An 18,652-nucleotide genomic window follows, 5' to 3' on the forward strand; every position below is an offset into this window, starting at 1 on the left:
CCTTCAAAGAAAAGCTATGACCAAACTTGACAGCATATTAAAAGGCAGAGACAGTACTTTGTCAACAAAGGTCCATCTAGTCAATGCTATGGTTTTCCAGTAGTCATGTATGGATGTGGGCTGAGTGCCAAAGAATTGATGCTTTTGAATTGTGGTGTTAGTCTCTTGAGAGTCCCTTGGTGTGTAAGGAGATCAAATCAGTCAATCCTAAAGGAAATCAGTCCTGAATATTCTTTGAAAGGGCCGATGCTGAAGCTGTAGTTCCAATCATTTGGCCACCTCATGCGAACAGCCAACTCATTGGAAAAGACCCTGATACTGGGAAAGATTGAAGGCAGGAGGAAAAGGGGATAACAGAGGATGAGATGTTTGTATGGCATCACCAACTCAATGAACATGAGTTTGAGCAAGCTCCAGGAGTTTGTGATGGACAGGGAAGCCTGGCCTGCTGCAGTCCATGTGGTTGCAAAGAGTTGGACATGACTGAGCAATTGAACTAAACTGATAGAATGAGAGTGTGGTCAATTGATTACTGATGACTTGATTATCCAAAAATGACCAAAACCTCCAAAGATAGCAGGTATCTCTGATACCAAACAGACCTTCAGAATGTCTCATGCTTAGCTAAAAGTAAACAATCTTCTGGTTGTCTGGGAGTCATATGGTTCATAAGCAACAATGAGAGTCAAAATTCCATACTCAGGAATCCATGTGGGATTATCTTACAGGAAAACTGAGTCTTCTTAAGGTGCTAAATACCAGTTGACAGCTTATATAGCAACCTATAAGATACAAAGAGAGGAACTCAAGTCTCCTCTTTGTTGGATCCAAATCCCAGTGGATTCCACCATTTGAGAACTGTACAACCTTGGACGAGTTTTCTTGTATGATCAACTTCCTTACTTATAAATGGGAATATAATGCTTAACTCACAGAGTTGATATGAAGATAAAAATAAGATGTAATATGCAAAAGGATATAGTCTAATGCCAAATTAATAAAGATTTCTATAAAATATACGATACTCTCTGTTTTAAGGAAAATTATTTTTTTAACACAACATCTAGAAAATAGGTCCATTTTTTAAGAACTCAGAAGAGTACTTAGAGGAAATATCAAGGTTATGGGAAATATATCCTATTCTTTATGTCTCTATTAAGGTTTATATCTTCTTGAGATAGAAACTACCTGTTTTTTCTTGGTGTACCCCAACCTATCTCAGTGCCTAGCATAGTACTGGGAGTGTGAAAGACAGAGGACTTGTCTTATTAATTTCTGTACTACTGGGATCTAGTAGTGTCTAGAACATATGCCTGTAACATGCATAATTCATGTAATCTTCACAATAGTCCTCTGAAATATTTCTTTTATTATCCTTGTTATTAGATGAGGAAACTGAGGCACAGAAAGTTTAAGTCAATTGCAAAAATTACAAGCTAGTTAAGTGGTAGAGCTGTAATTTGAACTTAGGTAGTCTGGCAATTGGCCTGCACCCTTAAACCTTACACAACCACACAGGAGGTACTTATTGGATATTTGTTGAATGAACAGAATTGTAAGAAAATATAAATTATAATCATAATAAAAGAAGGACTCCATTATACATGTGAGCCTTAAACAATACTCATGCTTCCCCAAATAGGATGAAAAGCTATTTTTTGTAAATTTTATGCCTCTTACCAGTGTGTCGAGCTGTGTCCAGAAAAGTTAACCCATACTGTACATTAAGGTTTCCTGTTGCTCAGAGCAACTTGAGGTGACCCATTTTGTTGTTTCAAAGCACCCTTTTTGTTATGTCAATAATCACCTCCTAAACTGTTCAATTTACATAAGTAATGTTTTCACATACTACTTTTTCTAAAGCAGAAAGACCTTCTAAGTATCCTTTAGTAGATCCTTTTCCCATTGCCTATAACCGTTCCCTCTGCTCCAACGCAACACTGCAACCAAAAGCTAGAAAGACAATTCCTGCCCTCTTCTGGGGGGTTAGGGGAATAGCATGTATCAGGCCCACCAGGCAACATTTTCAGGAAATAATCATGTCAACTTCTTTCAATTCTGGTCATAGGAATGGAGTTAGTTTTGGGATCTTTTTCTGAAACGAGAAATAGGATGTTCTGAAAATAAGAAAGCTGACCTTTTCAATCAGGCAAGTCTCCTGAAGCCCTGGTGAGTAGAGGGATGGAATAAAAATTAAGCTGAGCTTTAGGAGGATGCTGAGTGGATATTTCCCTCAGTCAGGTACACTTTACATAGAGTTTAAAATCATAGGCTATTAATGATAAACTTTAACATTTATTAAAGAGTATCTATATGCCAGGAGAAATATCAATAACCTCAGATATGCAGATAACACCACCCTTACGGCAGAAAGTGAAGAACTAAAGAGCCTCTTGATGAAAGTGAAAGAGGAAAGTTAAAAAGTTGGCTTAAAGCTCAGCATTCAGAAAACTAAGATCATGGCAACTGGTCCCATCACCTCATGGGAAATAGATGGGGAAACAGTGGAAACACTGGCTGACTTTATTCTTCTGGGCTCCAAAATCACTGTGGATGGTGATTGCAGCCGTGAAATTAAAAGACGCTTGCTCCTTGGAAGGAAAGTTATGACCAACCTAGACAGCATATTAAAAAGCAGAGACATTACTTTGCCAACAAAGGTCCATCTAATCAAGGCTATGGTTTTTCCAGTAGTCATGTATGGATGTGAGAGTTGGACTATAAGGAAAGCTGAGCACCGAAGAATTGATGCTTTTGAACTGTGGTGTTGGAGAAGGCTCTTGAGAGTCCCTTGGACTGCAAGGAGATCTAACCAGTCCATCCTAAAGGAGATCAGTCCTGGGTGTTCATTGGAGGGACTGATGTTGAAGCTAAAACTCCAATACTTTGGCCACCTGATGCGGAGTGCTGACTCATTTGAAAAGACCCTGATGCTGGAAAAGATTGGGGGCAGGAGAAGGAGACAACAGAGGATGAGATGGTTGGATGGCATCACCGACACAATGGACATGGGTTTAGGTGGACTCTGGGAGTTGGTGATGGACAGGGAGGCCTGGCATGTTGTGGTTTGTGGGGTCTCAAGGAGTCGGACACGAGTGAGCAACTGAACTGTCTGACTGATATGCTAATACTTTGTACACATTATCTCATTTAAATCTCACCACAGTCCTAAAGAATATCTCCAATTTACAGTTAAGAAAGCTGAGGTAGGACTTCCCTGGTGGCCCAGTGGCTAAGAATCTTCCTTACATTGCAAGGGACACCAGTTCAATCCCTGGTCCCAGAAGATTTCATATGCCATGGAGCAACTGAGCCCAATAGCCACAACTATTGAGGCCATGCACTGCAACTACTGAGGACTGTGTGCCTAGAGCCTGTGCTCCACAACAAAAGAAGCCACTGTGATGAGAAGCCAGGGCACTACAATGAAGAATAGCTCCCACTTGCCACAATTAGAGAAAGCTCCAGTACAGCAGTGAAGACCCTCCACAGCCAATAAATACACCAATAAATCTTTTTTTAAAAAAAAAGAAAGCTGAGATTGAGAGAGGTTGAGCAACAGAAAAAAATAGCAGAACCAGGAACTCTAACCCAAATCATGTTCTTTCCAGGGTAATATATTGTCTCTTTACTTCTTTTGATCCTGAATCAAAATCTCACTATTGCCTGGAAGAAAGATGGCTGAGGCCTAAGCGGAGGCCCTTTGGAGCCGTAGCAGGCACTCAAGCCACGCTCGCGGATCCTGGGTGAGGGGAGGGAGGCCACTCCTGGCCACACTTGCAGTCTGTCCCACAGCACAGACCCCGGCGGCCATGGCCTCCAGGCAGGCTCCCCTCTGTGGCCTGGCTCCTTGCTGCCTCTGGCTCCTGGGCATTGTCCTTCTGATGGATCCGTCTGCCCGGCCTGCCAACCACTCGTCTGCTCGAGAGAGAGCAGGTAATAGGGAGGAAAATGAGATCCTGCCCCCGGACTACCTGAATGGGGTGAAGCTGGAGATGGACGGGCACCTCAACAAAGATTTCCACCAGGAGGTCTTCTTGGGCAAGGACAAGGATGACTTTGAGGAGGACGCAGAGCCTCGGAAGAGCCGGAGGAAGCTGATGGTCATCTTCTCCAAGGTGGATTTTAACACTGACAGGAGGATCAGCGCCAAGGAGATGCAGAACTGGATCATGCAGAAGACGGCTGAGCACTTCCAGGAGGCTGTTGCCGAGAGCAGGGCGCACTTCCGAGCCGTGGACCCCGATGGTGATGGCCACGTATCTTGGGATGAGTACAAGGTGGGGTTTTTGGCGACCAAAGGCCACAATGAGAGAGAAGTTGCTGAAAAGATAAAGAATAAGTGGGACCTGAACATCGATGAGGAGACACAGGAAGTCCTGGAGAACCTCAAAGACTGCTGGTATCAGGCGGACAACCCGTCCCCGGACCTGCTGCTGACAGAGAGCGAGTTCCTATCGTTCCTGCACCCCGAGCACAGCCGTGGCATGCTGCAGTTCATGGTCAAGGAGATCATCCGGGACCTGGACCAGGACAGTGACAAGAAGCTCTCGCTGTCTGAGTTCATCTCTCTGCCCGTGGGCACCGTGGAGAACCAGCAGGGCCATGATGTTGACGACGGCTGGGTGCAGGAAAGGAAGAGAGAGTTTGGGGAGCTGATCGACGCCAACCACGATGGGATCATGACCATGGCGGAGTTGGAGGACTACATGGACCCCATGAATGAGTTCAGCACCCTCAATGAGGCCAAGCAGATGATCACTGTCGTTGACAAGAACCAGAATCACTACCTGGAGCCCGAGGAGGTGCTGAAGTACATTGAGTTCTCACGGGCAGCAAGCTGGTGGACTGTGCTCGCAGCGTGCTCGAGGGATTCTGAGCCACCGCCGCATCCCCCGCCCCCCTCCCCACCCCCCGCAGCACCTCGCGGGCTGCCCGCACTCGGATTCCAGTGTAATGGCTGCATCTCGCTTCTGAGAACTAGAGCCCTGCTGCCGGAGGCACTGACCACATCAGGACGGCGGGCTCCCCCACCGTGGGAAACGACGAAGCTCCTGCTGTTCCCTCGAAAACTGAAAGGTGAAGCTTTGCTGGAAACCGGCAGCCAGTGGCCAGGATGGGGCGGGGTGCTGGGTAGAGCTGTGAGAGCTGCCAGCCCATGGCCTTCAGTCTCTGAGGAGCATGAATACTGGTGACAGGAATCACATTAATTTACTTCAAAATATAGTTGCCTTTTTCTCTCAAAAAAAAAAAAAAATCTCACTATTATGGCAGAAAAATGTTCTTGATGAATATAATTCCACTCAAATACCAGAGAAACATCAAAGAAAACTGGCTAGGAATACTTTACTAGTTGTTTTGACAACTTGTACTTTTATTGAGTTATGTTGGATAGAAAATAGGAAGTTTAATTGGTAACAGACAGAGGTCAGGAGCCAAAGAGAATGTTAGGAGGCAGAGAAGGGGTAAGAAAGAAGGGAGAAGTGGTGTGGACATGGAAGACAGAGAAACTTCTGGGCTACCTCTCCACAGCTCATAACAGGTCATTTCAAGGTAAGCCCAGCTTTCTGGTGACCACATCTCAAGGTGAGCCCAGCTCAAGGTGAGCCCAGCTTTCTGGAGAGCGCAACTGTCATTAAATGTAATAATAATTAACCTGTGTCTAGTATTCACTTTGTGCCAGTCACTCTTTTAAGTCCATTACATGTATTAACTCATTTAACACAACAATCCTGTGAGTTGTCTTTTGATTAATCTCATTTTACATAAATATTAGAAAATTGAAGCAGAGAGAGGCTACAGTTTCTATTTCACACATGATGAAACTGAGGCACAGAGAAGTTGAGTAACTTGCCCAAGGTTAAGCTAATGAATGGTAGAGCTGGAGTCTGACTTTAGGATTTTGACTCTAGAGCCATGTTCTTACTCATCATGATATAGTATCCCTCCCAACATGTAAAGATAATAATTGTTTAAGGAAATGTTTACTTCAGGTGTGTGTGTGTGTGTGTGTGCGTGCACATGTTTGCTTGTGTTTATAGTGGGTTGGATGTAAAGTGTATTTATTCCTGTGAATCAGACAAAAGTGTCTAAAAGCTACTGTTCCAGCAATAGTAGCAATGCCTGAATTGCACACCTTCAAACTCACTAGAGATAATGCCAGATTGCTCTCTAAAACAATTGTACCAAATCACATTCCTATCAGCAGTGTAAGAAAGTTACCTGCATTCTACATCCTCACCTGAATTTAATAGCATCAGACTTCTGATATGTTACCAATCACATTTTTCTGATTTCTTTTACATCTTTTCATGTTTTGGCCATTCGGGTTTTGCCTATTGTGAATCATCTGTTTATATCTCTTACTTGTATATCATTGTATACAATAAAAATGTACACAATACAACACTCACAACAACTCTCTGTAGGAGCTGGCAGTACAAAAAAAGAAACTCATTACTCATTACAGATTCCTGGGAGTAATCTTGTTATAGGTCACCAGCTAATAAGTTGTTGACTTGGGATGTGAGTTGAGACCTAGGGGACCCATATCTTTTGTTTTAAAATACATGCCAGGGACCAAGGCCTAGTTAGAAAAAAACAGAAGAAGGGAACAAATAATTTCCAGCATGTAACCATGTATGTCTAATTAGGTTTTGTTGGGATGAACACAGATTATTTCCTTGTATCTTCACAACAAGCTGTGTGATAAAACATGTTATCTCCATTTTACAGGTGAGGAGACTGAGGCTCAAGGAAATGAAGAGATTTGCTTTGGAGAGGTTAAATGATTGCTAATAAGAAACAGAATCAATAACAATCCAAACACAGGTTCGTTGCTTACAAAGTCCGTACCTGTTCCACAGAGCCATATCTTGACCTCCTGTCCCACCTTCTCCTTAGAGCTCCAGGAAACTGCTGCTTCTTGGACAGGGCCAGAACTACACCTACCATTTTTCTGCAGAATCCTGGTCTGGGGTAGCCTTAACTAACTGGTTCAGCCCTGATGCCTCCAGTAACCAACCAAGCTAGGTGAGCTCCTAGCCAGCTTCCATAGATTCAGCTCCCGCTGCCCTATGCTTCTCTGGTGAAACCCACACAGAATCTCAACACCTTCCATGGAAAAACCAGAAACTTCTAAGTCAGAGTTCTCAAACTTGGCTGCACATTAAAATCACCTGCAGAACTTTAAGAAATCCTGATGCCCTGATAATACCCCAGACTGACTCCATCAGAATCTCTGGGGATGGTACCCAGGCATCCATAATAATTAAAACTCCCCACGTGATCCCAGTATAGAGTCAAGATTAAGAACCACTGTTGGGGCATCTTCTTCAAGTTCCAGCAGTCAATACTCACAGAGAGGTTCCCACGTTTTAGTATTCACATGAACTTCTTGGAGGACTTAAGATTCAGATTTCTGGCACTTACACTCAGGGAGTCCATGTTTTCATCTGGACCCAGAAGCCCAAATTCTTAACAATCCCCTCAGATAGTTCCACTGCAAGTCCTTAGCAGACCACATTTTGAGAAATGCTACATTAGGCAAAGTATTGAATGGAAGTGGGGTGGGAACAGGAGGCCTCTGGCCCTTTAAGGGCTGATTAAGAGACTACCTTTAAAGCTGTGAAGCAGAGCAGGCCAAGGCTGCTTCTTTTCATCCTAATGGATAAGGTAAGGGAGCAGGTCCTGGAATAGGCCTCTCCTTTTAAATACGATCTTGTTCCCAGCCCTGGAGAGCAGGATGGGCACGCTGCCTTGTCCCACCTGCTGTTTCTGTTTGTTTGATGCAAAAAGGACAATTTAGAAGACCTTTTTGGTTCAGAAGATCCTACCAGAGGAAGAAACATAGGACCTGCCTGCCAGCCTTTCATTTTTCCTTGCCCTGTCCTTTGTGGACGTGGAGCCTGGATGCCGTTACCCACATAAAAGGAAAGGTTTAAAGTGGCATCCTTTGGGCTTTTACTGAAACATGTTGCTGAACACCAAGCTTTTCAAGATGGTCCTCCTGAGCATCCTTAGAATCCTTCTTCTTTGGGGACTGGTGCTTTTTATGGAACATAGGGTCCAAATGACACAGGTAGGGCAGCCCTCTATTGCCCACCTGCCTGAGGCCCCTACCTTGCCCCTGATTCAGGAGCTGCTAGAAGAAGCCCCTGGCAAGCAGCAGAGGAAGCCGCGGGTCTTAGGGCATCCCTTACGGTATATGATGGAGTTGTACCAGCGTTCAGCTGATGCGAGTGGACATCCTAGGGAAAACCGCACCATTGGGGCCACCATGGTGAGGCTGGTGAGGCCGCTGGCTAGTGTAGCAAGGCCTCGCAGAGGTGAGTTATCATACTATATTGTTGGTGGGGGGTGGGGGGGGAAATGGGGAAGAAGAGTGTAGAAAAAAGTGGATCTGTCAGTTTTCTGTCAGGCTTCACATTGCCTACAGGGTAGGTGGTTTTCTTGGGCTTGGTTTCTTGATTTTCAAAAGACGGCACCCTTGGGAGAACCTGGCTCCAAATTTGCTTCCCTTTAGGGATCCAATTTAAGAACAGATTGCCTTGGGGCCTACCTGAGGACTTTCTCCCAAGCCCCAGGGCAACTGAGTGATGTGTCAGCTCTTTGCTTTCAAAGAAAGTCTTAATGCTTATTATGTCACTGAAAATTATAATTGAGAAATACTCATTATATTCTGTGGAAGACTGTTTGGGTTGTTTTATTCTTAGAAGACAAAAGGTACAGGATGTTGAGTTGGGGAAATTTACAAGGCCTCAGAAAGGACAGAAACAGGCTCACACCCGAGAGTCTGTTATTGTATTAAATCCTTAATGATAGGGACTCTCCTTAACTGTCCTGAAAGACTTAGCCTGATTTTTAAAGAAAAGTGAAACAGAGAGAGAAGTTATTTAACTTGCAGAGGTCACAAGGATGGGGTGGCAGAAGCAGGAGTTGAGCTTCAAGTCTGTCTTATTTTATAGTCTGTGCATAACTACTTAAGTGTTTTGAATGTCATACCCCGATATCCTTGCATACAAAGCAGTTTTTCTGTTTAGACTATGTTGCTAGTTTGGGTCTGTGGTACCAAATGTATTTTGGAATTTTCCTTGTTTCCCTCATGGTTGCTTCTGCTTTAAACATCTTCATTAGACACTGATCTAGGGCAGTAGTGGGCTTCTGCAGTGCAGGGTTCTCTAGGGAATGAAGAAAGCCATCAATTTCAAGGAAATCTTGGGAACCTGGTGAAATCAATCTTAAGCCTTTGCTAGTCTCAGAGATGACAACAGACATGATTTACCTCCCTCCTCCAAGTAAAACCACCACCATTCCCCTAAGCTAAACTTTAGTGTGTGCTTACCATGTGCCAGGCATTAGGCAAAGTACTTTTACAAACATTATCTTCCTTAATCCTCCCCAATATCATATGAAGTAGGTGTGTGTGTGAGCTCAGTTGTGTCTGACTCTTTGAGACCCCATGGACTGTACCTGCCAGGCTCCTCTGTCCATGGAACTTTACAGGCAAGAGTATTGGAGCAGGTTGCCATTTCCTCCTCCAGGGGATCTTCCCAACCCAGGGATCAAACCCACATCTTCTGTGTTTCCTGCACTGGCAAGAGGATTCTTTACTACTGCTCCACTATGGAATACTATGAATATACCCATTATATAGGTGAAGAAAATGAGGCTCAGTGTAACACAGCTAGTAATTAATAGAGCTGGGTTTGTAACCCAGGCTTTCAGGCTTCAGAGCTGTGCTTTTAATTACCCTGCTGTGCTGACTGCTTAATAGACTTTAATTGAGCACCAAGTGCTGTGTTTGGGTTGGGTATGAAAAGGCAAATAACTGCTCTAGGAGCCCCCACTATACTAGAATGGATATATAAGTAATAACATAATGGTGTTACAGCACAGCAAATTCTCTGAAAAGAATAAGCAGTAGGATTCCTGGGACTCCAAGAAGAAATGGGTTGCTGCCTAGGGGAAGGAGAGGGAAATGCTGCAATAGTTGAAAGACCTCATTGGAGATGTGGCATTTGAGCCAAACTTTGCAGAAGGAGTAAAGAGACTATGGATACAGGGAGGGAAGTGCATTCTGATTGAGGAAAAAGAAGATAACTTGGTATGGTTGGAGATTCACTCAAAAAGTATTTATTTGGCAACTGCTAAGTGCTAGGCATTGCTCTAGGTGTTGGAATGTGAGGAAGATAGGCATGGTTCTCTTGGTGAGACAAGTAAGTAAACATGGATAGTTGTAAATTTTGATAAATGCTACCAAAGAATGAAATAGGTGGTTCTGATAGAGAATAGCAAAGAAATCTTCCCTTTGCATGGGATTGTCAGTGAAGGCATGTTTGAAGAGGTGACATTTGAGCTGAGGTCTATAAGGTAAGAAGCTTGGCATGAGAAGAGAAGAGAGAAGTCTCATCTAGTCAGAGGGAATGACATGTACAAAGTCCTAAAGGTGGAAACAAGTACTTGAAGAATAGAAGGAAGATCAGGATGGTTGGAGCCTAATGAGATTGTAGAGAGTTGTGGGATATAAGACTGATGAGAATCAGGCATTACAAGGGATCTGGATTTCATTCATAAGCAGCATAAATCAATTCTGTACAGATGATATGAGGCTAGAAAGTAGAATGTCTAGAATTAGGCCAGTGTCTTGGTCTGACTGTGGGACATACTGGTAACTAGGGACTCTGGAAAGGATCCAGAAATGGATGACAAGAGAGTTGGGTCTGATCATTCCATCAGGAGATGACCCAGCTGAATCAAGCTTGCTTCGAGAGCTATTCCAGGTTCAATTGCACAGGATGTGTGAGTCAGACATTTCCCTGAAAAGTTCTGAGCAGACCCTTCCTGGCCCTGATCCTTAGCAACCCCACCCTGCTTCAGGAAATACGTGATGTCAGGGTCTGAAAGGAAAGGGTAGTTCCTCACCAGACTGCCTGCTAGAAATTTGGTTTAGATTCCTTTTTAGGCAGGGTGGGGCAGATGTATGGGTGGGTATCTTGGAAAGATTATTACAGGATGGGAATATGGAGTAACTTGAGAAAGCAATTACAAGCCTGGCTTGAGCTTTGTATGAATGAAATCCAAGTGCCCCAAACTTGAGAGTGTATTAAGCATGAGTTGGAACCTGAACTTAAAAAAAAATTGATGTATGGTTTCATTTTCACTCATATGTGGAATATAAAAACAAAACAAGTGAAAAACAAAAATTAAAAACTCAGAAACAGAGATCAGATTAGTGGTTACCAACAGGTAAAAGGGTTGGAGAGTGAGCGAAATAGGGGAAGGGAGTTAATTGTGTGGTAACAAATGATGGTAACTAAGCTTGTGGTGGTGATCACTCTGTAGTGTACACAGATGTTGAATTATGATTATGAATTTTGCACCTGAAACGTGGATACATAACTAAAAAAATCCTGATGCATCAAAACATTCAAGAGCTTCTATGTTGAACATCCCAAGCCTACTGAATTCCAGGCTCATGGATTCAGTGGAGAAGGAAGATTAGGTAGATGATATGTAAATTAGCATGGCCATGGAACAACAGACTGGTTCCAAATAGGAAAAGGAGTACGTCAAAGCTGTATATTGTCACCCTGCTTATTTAACTTATATGCAGAGTACATCATGAGAAACGCTGGGCTGGATGAAGCACAAACTGGAATCAACATTGCCGGGAGAAATATCAATAACCTCAGATATGCAGATGACAACACCCTTATGGCAGAAAGTGAAGAAGAACTAAAAAGCCTTTTGATGAAAGTGAAAGAAGAGAGTGAAAAAGTTGGCTTAAAGCTCAACGTTCAGAAAACTAAGATCATGGCATCTGGTCCCATCACTTCATGGCAAATAGATGGGGAAACAGCGGCTTACTTTATTTTTTGGGCTCCAAAATTGCTGCAGATGGTGACTGCAGCCATGAAATTAAAATACGCTTACTCCTTGGAAGGAAAGTTATGGCCAACCTAGACAGCATATTAAAAAGCAGAGACATTACTTTGTCAACAAAGGTCCATCTGGTCAAGGCTATGGTTTTTCCAGTAGTCATGTATGGATATGAGAGTTGGACTATAAAGAAAGCTGAGCGCGAAGAATTGATGCTTTTGATCGATGGTGTTAGAGAAGACTCTTGAGAGTTCCTTGAACTGCAAGGAGATCCAACCAGTCCATCCTAAAGGAGATCAGTCCTGGGTGTTCATTGGAGGGACTGATGTTGAAGCTGAAATCCCAATACTTTGGCCACCTGATGTGAAGAGCTGACTCACTGGAAAAGACCCTGAGCTGGGAAAGATTGAGGGCAGGAGGAGAAGAGGACGACAGAGGATGAGATGGTTGGATGGCATCACCGACTCAATGGACATGGGTTTGGGTGGACTCTGGGAGTTGTTGATGGACAGGGAGACCTGGCGTGCTGTGGTTCATGGGGTCGCAAAGAGTCGGACACGAATGAGCGACTGAAATGAACTGAACTGAACTGATGGTTAGTGATAGGTAAAGATGACACTTTTTCTTGCTATGCCTGGTTTTTGTAATCGTTGCTCTTGACCATTGCCAGGAGAGGGCGCAGAAGGTCAGAGCACTACAGGTCCCGCTTTTCAACGCTTTGGCCACTAGGTGTCAGCATCAGAGTTTAGATTAAAACAATCACTTTGTAGCTCAGCTGGTAAAGAATCCGACTGCAATGACAGAGACCTGGGTTCGATCCCTGGGTTGGGAAGATCCCCTGGAGAAGGGAAAGGCCAGTATTGTGGCCTGGAGAATTCCAGGGACTGTATAGTCCATGGGGTCGCAAACAGTCGGCACTGCTGAGCGACTTTCACTTTCAAAAGATGCAGCTTTTTTTTTTTTTCATTTATTTTTATTTGTTGGAGGCTAATTATTTTACAATATTGTAGTGGTTTTTGCCATACATTGACATGAATCAGCCATGGATTTCCATGTGTTCCCCATCCCGATCCCCGCTCCCACCTCCCTCCCCATCCCATCCCTCTGGGTCTTCCCAGTGCACCAGCCCTGAGCACTTGTCTCATGCATCCAACCTGGGCTAGTGATCTGTTTTACCCTTGATAGTATACTTGTTTCAATGCTATTCTCTCAGAACATCCCACCCTCGCCTTCTCCCACAGATTCCCAAAGTCTGTTCTGTACATCTGTGTCTCTTTTTCTGTTTTGCATATAGGGTTATCATTACCATCTTTTTAAATTCCATATATATGCCTTAGTATACTGTAGTGGTCTTTATCTTTCTGGCTTACTTCACTCTGTATAATGGGCTCCAGTTTCATCCATCTCATTAGAACTGATTCAAATGAATTCTTTTTAATGGCTGAGTAATATTCCATTGTGTATATGTACCATAGCTTCCTTATCCATTTGTCTGCTGATCCAACTCCTGGGCATACACACCGAGAAAACTAGATCTGAAAGAGACACGTGCACCCCAGTGTTCATCGCAGCACTGTTTACAATTGCCAGGACAAGATGCAGCTTTTAAATAGATTTCTTAGCTGAGGTCATTTATATGACTGGGCCTTGTTGAAAACAGTATTGACAATGAATGGGGTAAATGAAGAATAATTTCCAGTAAGGAATGGAAAAGGGGGAGATTGAGGATTAAGGGAGAACCTGCCCAATAATGGAATAGCTGCTCAAGAAGAAATTCAAATAGAAAACAAAAGTAGTAAATACCTGTCCCAACTAGAAAAAATTATTTTGTGGCATCTCCAACCCAGATTTGAAGCAATAGCAGACCATACCCCCCCAGTACTGGACTGTCATCCTAAAGCTGCCTCTATACAGTGATATAGCATGAGGATTTATTATTAATTCATATGTTTCAATGACCCTCTTAATTGGTCACATTTTTAATAGTCACCTAAATAATGCATACAATATATACAGACAGTTCTGTATTTGAGGTGTCTTTCTCAGCCTAGGCCTATGAATGATCTAAAAATGAGACACAATTTGTTATCTTAAGGGGAAAAGACTTGGACTCAAATCTTTATTCTAACAAACACTGGCTTGTGTGTCCTATGGCATAGCTTCTCTGAGCTTCAGTTTCCTTGTTTGCAAAATGGGGATAACAGCTATCTCATAAGGCTACTGTGGATTCAAGAGCTAATGCATGTAAAGCATCTAATACATTAGTTAAGTGCTCAATAGATCGCTATTATGATCTTGAATTCATTTCAGGGCTGCTTGTCAGTTTGTACTGAACAGGTCTGTTAGGGAGACTAAGGCTAGATGGTAAGAAGCTAATGCTTTGCTCTTGTTCCCTCTTACTAATGCAGGCTCCTGGCACATACAGACCCTGGACTTTCCTCTGAGACCAAACCGGGTAGCCTACCAACTAGTTAGAGCCACTGTGGTTTACCGCCATCAACTTCACCTAACTCATTCCCACCTCTCCTGCCATGTGGAGCCCTGGATCCAGAAAAGCCCAACCAGTCACTTTCCTTCTTCAGGAAGAGGCTCCTCAAAGCCTTCCCTGCTGCCCAAAGCTTGGACAGAGATGGATATCATGGAACATGTTGGACAAAAGCTGTGGAATCGCAAGGGGCGCAGGGTTCTACGACTCCGCTTCATGTGTCAGCAGCCAAGAGGTAGTGAGGTTCTTGAGTTCTGGTGGCATGGCACTTCACCATTGGACACTGTCTTCTTGTTACTGTATTTCAATGACACTCAGAGTGTTCAGGAGACCAAACCTCTCCCTAAAGGCCTGAAAGAGTTTACAGAAAAAGACTCTTCTCTTCTCTTGAGGAGGGCTCGTCAAGCAGGCAGTATCGCATCTGAAGTTCCTGGCCCCTCCAGGGAGCATGATGGGCCTGAAAGTAACCAGTGTTCCCTCCACCCTTTTCAAGTCAGCTTCCAGCAGCTGGGCTGGGATCACTGGATCATCGCTCCCAATCTCTATAGCCCAAACTACTGTAAGGGAGTATGTCCTCGGGTACTACACTATGGTCTCAATTCTCCCAATCATGCCATCATCCAGAACCTTGTCAATGAGCTGGTGGATCAGAGTGTCCCTCAGCCTTCCTGTGTCCCTTATAAGTATGTTCCCATTAGCATCCTGCTGATTGAGGCAAATGGGAGTATCTTGTACAAGGAGTATGAGGGTATGATTGCCCAGTCCTGCACATGCAGGTGACAGCAAATGTACAGCTAGATCAGGTTTGCCCAGGAAATTAGAAAAGGATTTATAATAAATATTGTTAAATCTGAAAGTGCCCAACCCAAGTGCTCTACCCAATCTGTAGATTCTATTCCTTGCCTTCAGTGTTGTACTTTAAGATTTCTTCCCCTATTTATGAGCGCCTCACTTTATAAAAACAGTTCTGATGCCAAATATCAGTATGTTTTGGCCACTAGTCCATCTCCTGAGGATCTAGAAGGTTTGGGGTGAAGACAGCAACTTGAGATTTTATACTCCTCTTCCTTGCTCCTGAATCCTAGAAACTATTACTTAACTGAAGAGACTGCTTGCTTCTGTGTTTGGATTTCCCTCTAAACCAAAAACTGTTTCTTAGTGGACTAGGAAACTTTTAAGCAGTAATATCCCTAGAAATCTTTTGAAGGGAACAGAAGGGAATCTTTTTCTAAGCCATCAGGGTTTTTCCTCTCAGGCTCTAAACCTGGCTAAAATGCCTGGGATGATCCCTTTATTACCCTGCCGTGAAGAGAACAGCCTTTAATAAAGCCAGTAGGGAAATGTGTATGGAGCGGAGATGACAATCATTTCAATACCTCTTATATCTACAGTGAAAAAATGAGTTGTCATTGTTGATTAGAATTATGTATGGGGGAGTCATTTTAAATTTTCTCTGGAACAATAGATTTCACAGGGTATTTTCTCATTTTAGGTAATCATTAAACCCTTGTTAATGATCCCACAGAGAAAGCTTGCTGGTGGCTCAAAGCCTGAGAGTTGGCCTGTTTGGGAGTGGAAGGCATAGAAGGCTGCAATTAGGAAGGTTAATAGGGCTGTGGGGGACGGATGAAATGTGTTGAGACCTGGAGCTGACTTCATACTGGGCTTGCTTGTTTGTGTGTTCAGCTGGGCTCTGAGCATGGGTCTCTGGGAGAGACAGGCTTGCTGTATTGGGAGGCATGGAGTCCTGCTTTGGACTAAATAATGCTTGCACTGTGACTCTTTTCTATTCCTGTGCTGTATTGAAGTGATGGGGACTGGGTTGTGTTGCAAATAAATCATTTTTGTTGTTATAGAGAGTCTTGAATGTTTGGGGAATTGGGAGACAGTGGGTGGAAGGAATTTATTTTCCTTATTCCCTTAGGCTATGGCCAGGAACTCAACCCCAATCACCCAGCGTGGAGTTGGAATTCTCCCTGAAGACAGCACAGCTAGCAATTAGCTCTCACCAAAGGGACCCCTTGAGGTAGCCCAGGAAGGCATTTCCCCTGCCCAACTGTTCCTTGATTAATCTCATGGTTGTTGCCAATGAAATGGGATGGATTTAGGGTGGTTTCATATATCGAAATATTTGTCAAACATATCCCTATCTCTTTTTTACCTACTCATTCTACATTAACTTATTTTTACCACTCCATTCTTAATAATTGGTTCCAATTAAACTAAATACCTTACATGTCTATAAATACATAAATTTTATTCTTCTGACTGAGGGGTTATACTTTAACACCCTTTTGTCCATCTACCTTCTTTATTGTATCTTTCGGAATTAGCTCAGGTATTTTTCTTCATCTTGATGCCCCTCATGATACCCTTGACTCAGGTAGGATCTCACTCTCTGTGCTCACAGCATTGTTTGCTTTCCTTGAAGACACTCTATTGTAACTGTCCTTGTTGTCAAAAGATGAAGCTTCTTTTGAGAGTTTCAACTATGTTTTACCCATTTCCTTATTATTGGAGACTGGTCCTTGATGGATACAAGCATTGGATAGTCACACTTTTTTGTGAGGGATGCATTCTTCCTAACATGGAATTTCAATGTTCACATATCTCATTTTCCACTGGAATAAATGCAATACAAGATAAACTTTGTATATAAAGCAGGATGAATTTTTGTGCCTCATTATTTCAAAATCATGATTCAAATTAGAATGTTACAGCTGAGTTCTTGAGTAAGGCAGTTCTTGAGATTATTAGATAGTCTGTGAGTTAAAATGGGAGAGTAAATGTTGGCTTCCAGGCCAGTGATTTCTGCAACCCAGCTGGGGTAGGCACAAACACCTAACAGGCCTGAATGTAGACCTCGGTCCCAAGACCAGATTCTGAATTCAGCATCTCAGTGTTCTTTAGAATTTTCAGGAAATCATGAACTCCTAGCCTTGATTTCTGAATATATCTGAAACTTAATCTGTTTATGGAGGGCTCAGGGTTATTCGGAGAAGGCAATGGCACCCCACTCCAGTACTCTTGCCTGGAAAATCCCATGGATGGAGGAGCCTGATGGGCTGCAGTCCATGGAGTCGCTAAGAGTCGGACACAACTGAGCGACTTCACTTTCACTTTTCACTTTCATGCATTGGAGAAGGAAATGGCAACCCACTCCAGTATTCTTGCCTAGAGAATCCCAGGGATGGGGGAGCCTGGTAGGCTGCCGTCTATAGGGTCACAAAGAGTTGGACATGACTGAAGCAACTTAGCAGCAGCAGCAGTAGCAGCAAGGTTAATTGGACCTATTATCCATGAAGCCCTGAGCTGTCAGAATATACAGGGAAAACACTAGCAAGATGGAATCAGTTGTGATTGATGTTACAGATTCTTTTCTTTTGAAACACTGCTTTCAACTCTGCAGGGAGCCGGCCTGAACGTACAGGCCCCTTATGGCCCTAAGAGAGAACAAAGGGTCTCTTTTTGTCCTGCCACCCCTTCTTGTTAAAGTATCCTGGCATTTGTCTCCTGCAGGGAAAAAAACACCCCGGTGACCTTTTGCCTGTTTTCCTGGTGCTGATAAACTCATCATGCTCGAAACCTGTTTTCCATCTAGATGATGTTCTATTGATGAATCCTGTTTTCTATCTAATGTTCTATTGATCTTAATCATGTTGGGCGCTAGGGTAATTAATGCTCTACTGATCTTGAGTGTGGGAATTTAAAACATCTGTAGCTCTGCACGTATGCAAACCCTCAATCTATTCTTAGTAACTCCTGTTAGCGTATATATAGGCGTGGTATCCTTCAATAAAGTTGGCGGAGTCAGACGCAAGCGGAGTCTGTCCCTCTCAACCCCATCTTACTGAGTCTTATTTTTCTTAGGTACTCTGGTAATTGCGTTCTCGACCAATTCGTTTGCCGGCAGGCTGCGGCACAACTCAGCACTTTTTCTCATGTCCAAAGTAACAGATCTATACCTCAAACCTTTGCGAGAAAGGAGATATGCTTGCTAGTGAAGGAGGACGTATGGATGGCAGTCTGTCTGCCAAAGTGGTGGAGAGAAATAGCTACTTGGTCCAGAAACGGAAAGCAGAGAGCAAAGTCCACCTTGTCCCAGCTCCCCCACTGAATAGGCTTGGAATCTATTCAACGTGTCAGTGCCTAAGGAGCAGGTATTTGAGCTTGTTTCTGACCCTGGAGCTCTGTTGCATTTACCTTGATAGTATATTTTGTCCAATTCTGGACAAAGTTGGGGAGCAGGTGAAATTTATCTTCAGTTTCACCAAGTATTTGGTGCCT

The 18,652-nt window shown here is 43.4% G+C and overlaps 1 protein-coding gene and 1 pseudogene across 1 annotated transcript; both read left to right on the top strand.

The window, feature by feature from the left end:
• Positions 1-3,718: 3,718 nt before the first annotated feature.
• Positions 3,719-4,879, top strand: LOC136153723 (45 kDa calcium-binding protein pseudogene; annotated as a pseudogene).
• Positions 4,880-7,999: 3,120 nt separating this feature from the next.
• Positions 8,000-15,145, top strand: BMP15 (bone morphogenetic protein 15). The gene is made up of 2 exons (XM_065916255.1): positions 8,000-8,327; positions 14,289-15,145. Exons 1-2 carry the CDS (start codon positions 8,000-8,002, stop codon positions 15,143-15,145), a joined length of 1,185 nt encoding a protein of 394 aa, XP_065772327.1.
• Positions 15,146-18,652: the final 3,507 nt, after the last annotated feature.

The sequence above is a fragment of the Muntiacus reevesi genome, chromosome X, assembly GCF_963930625.1.
Source record: "Muntiacus reevesi chromosome X, mMunRee1.1, whole genome shotgun sequence".
Lineage (NCBI taxonomy): Eukaryota > Metazoa > Chordata > Mammalia > Artiodactyla > Cervidae > Muntiacus > Muntiacus reevesi.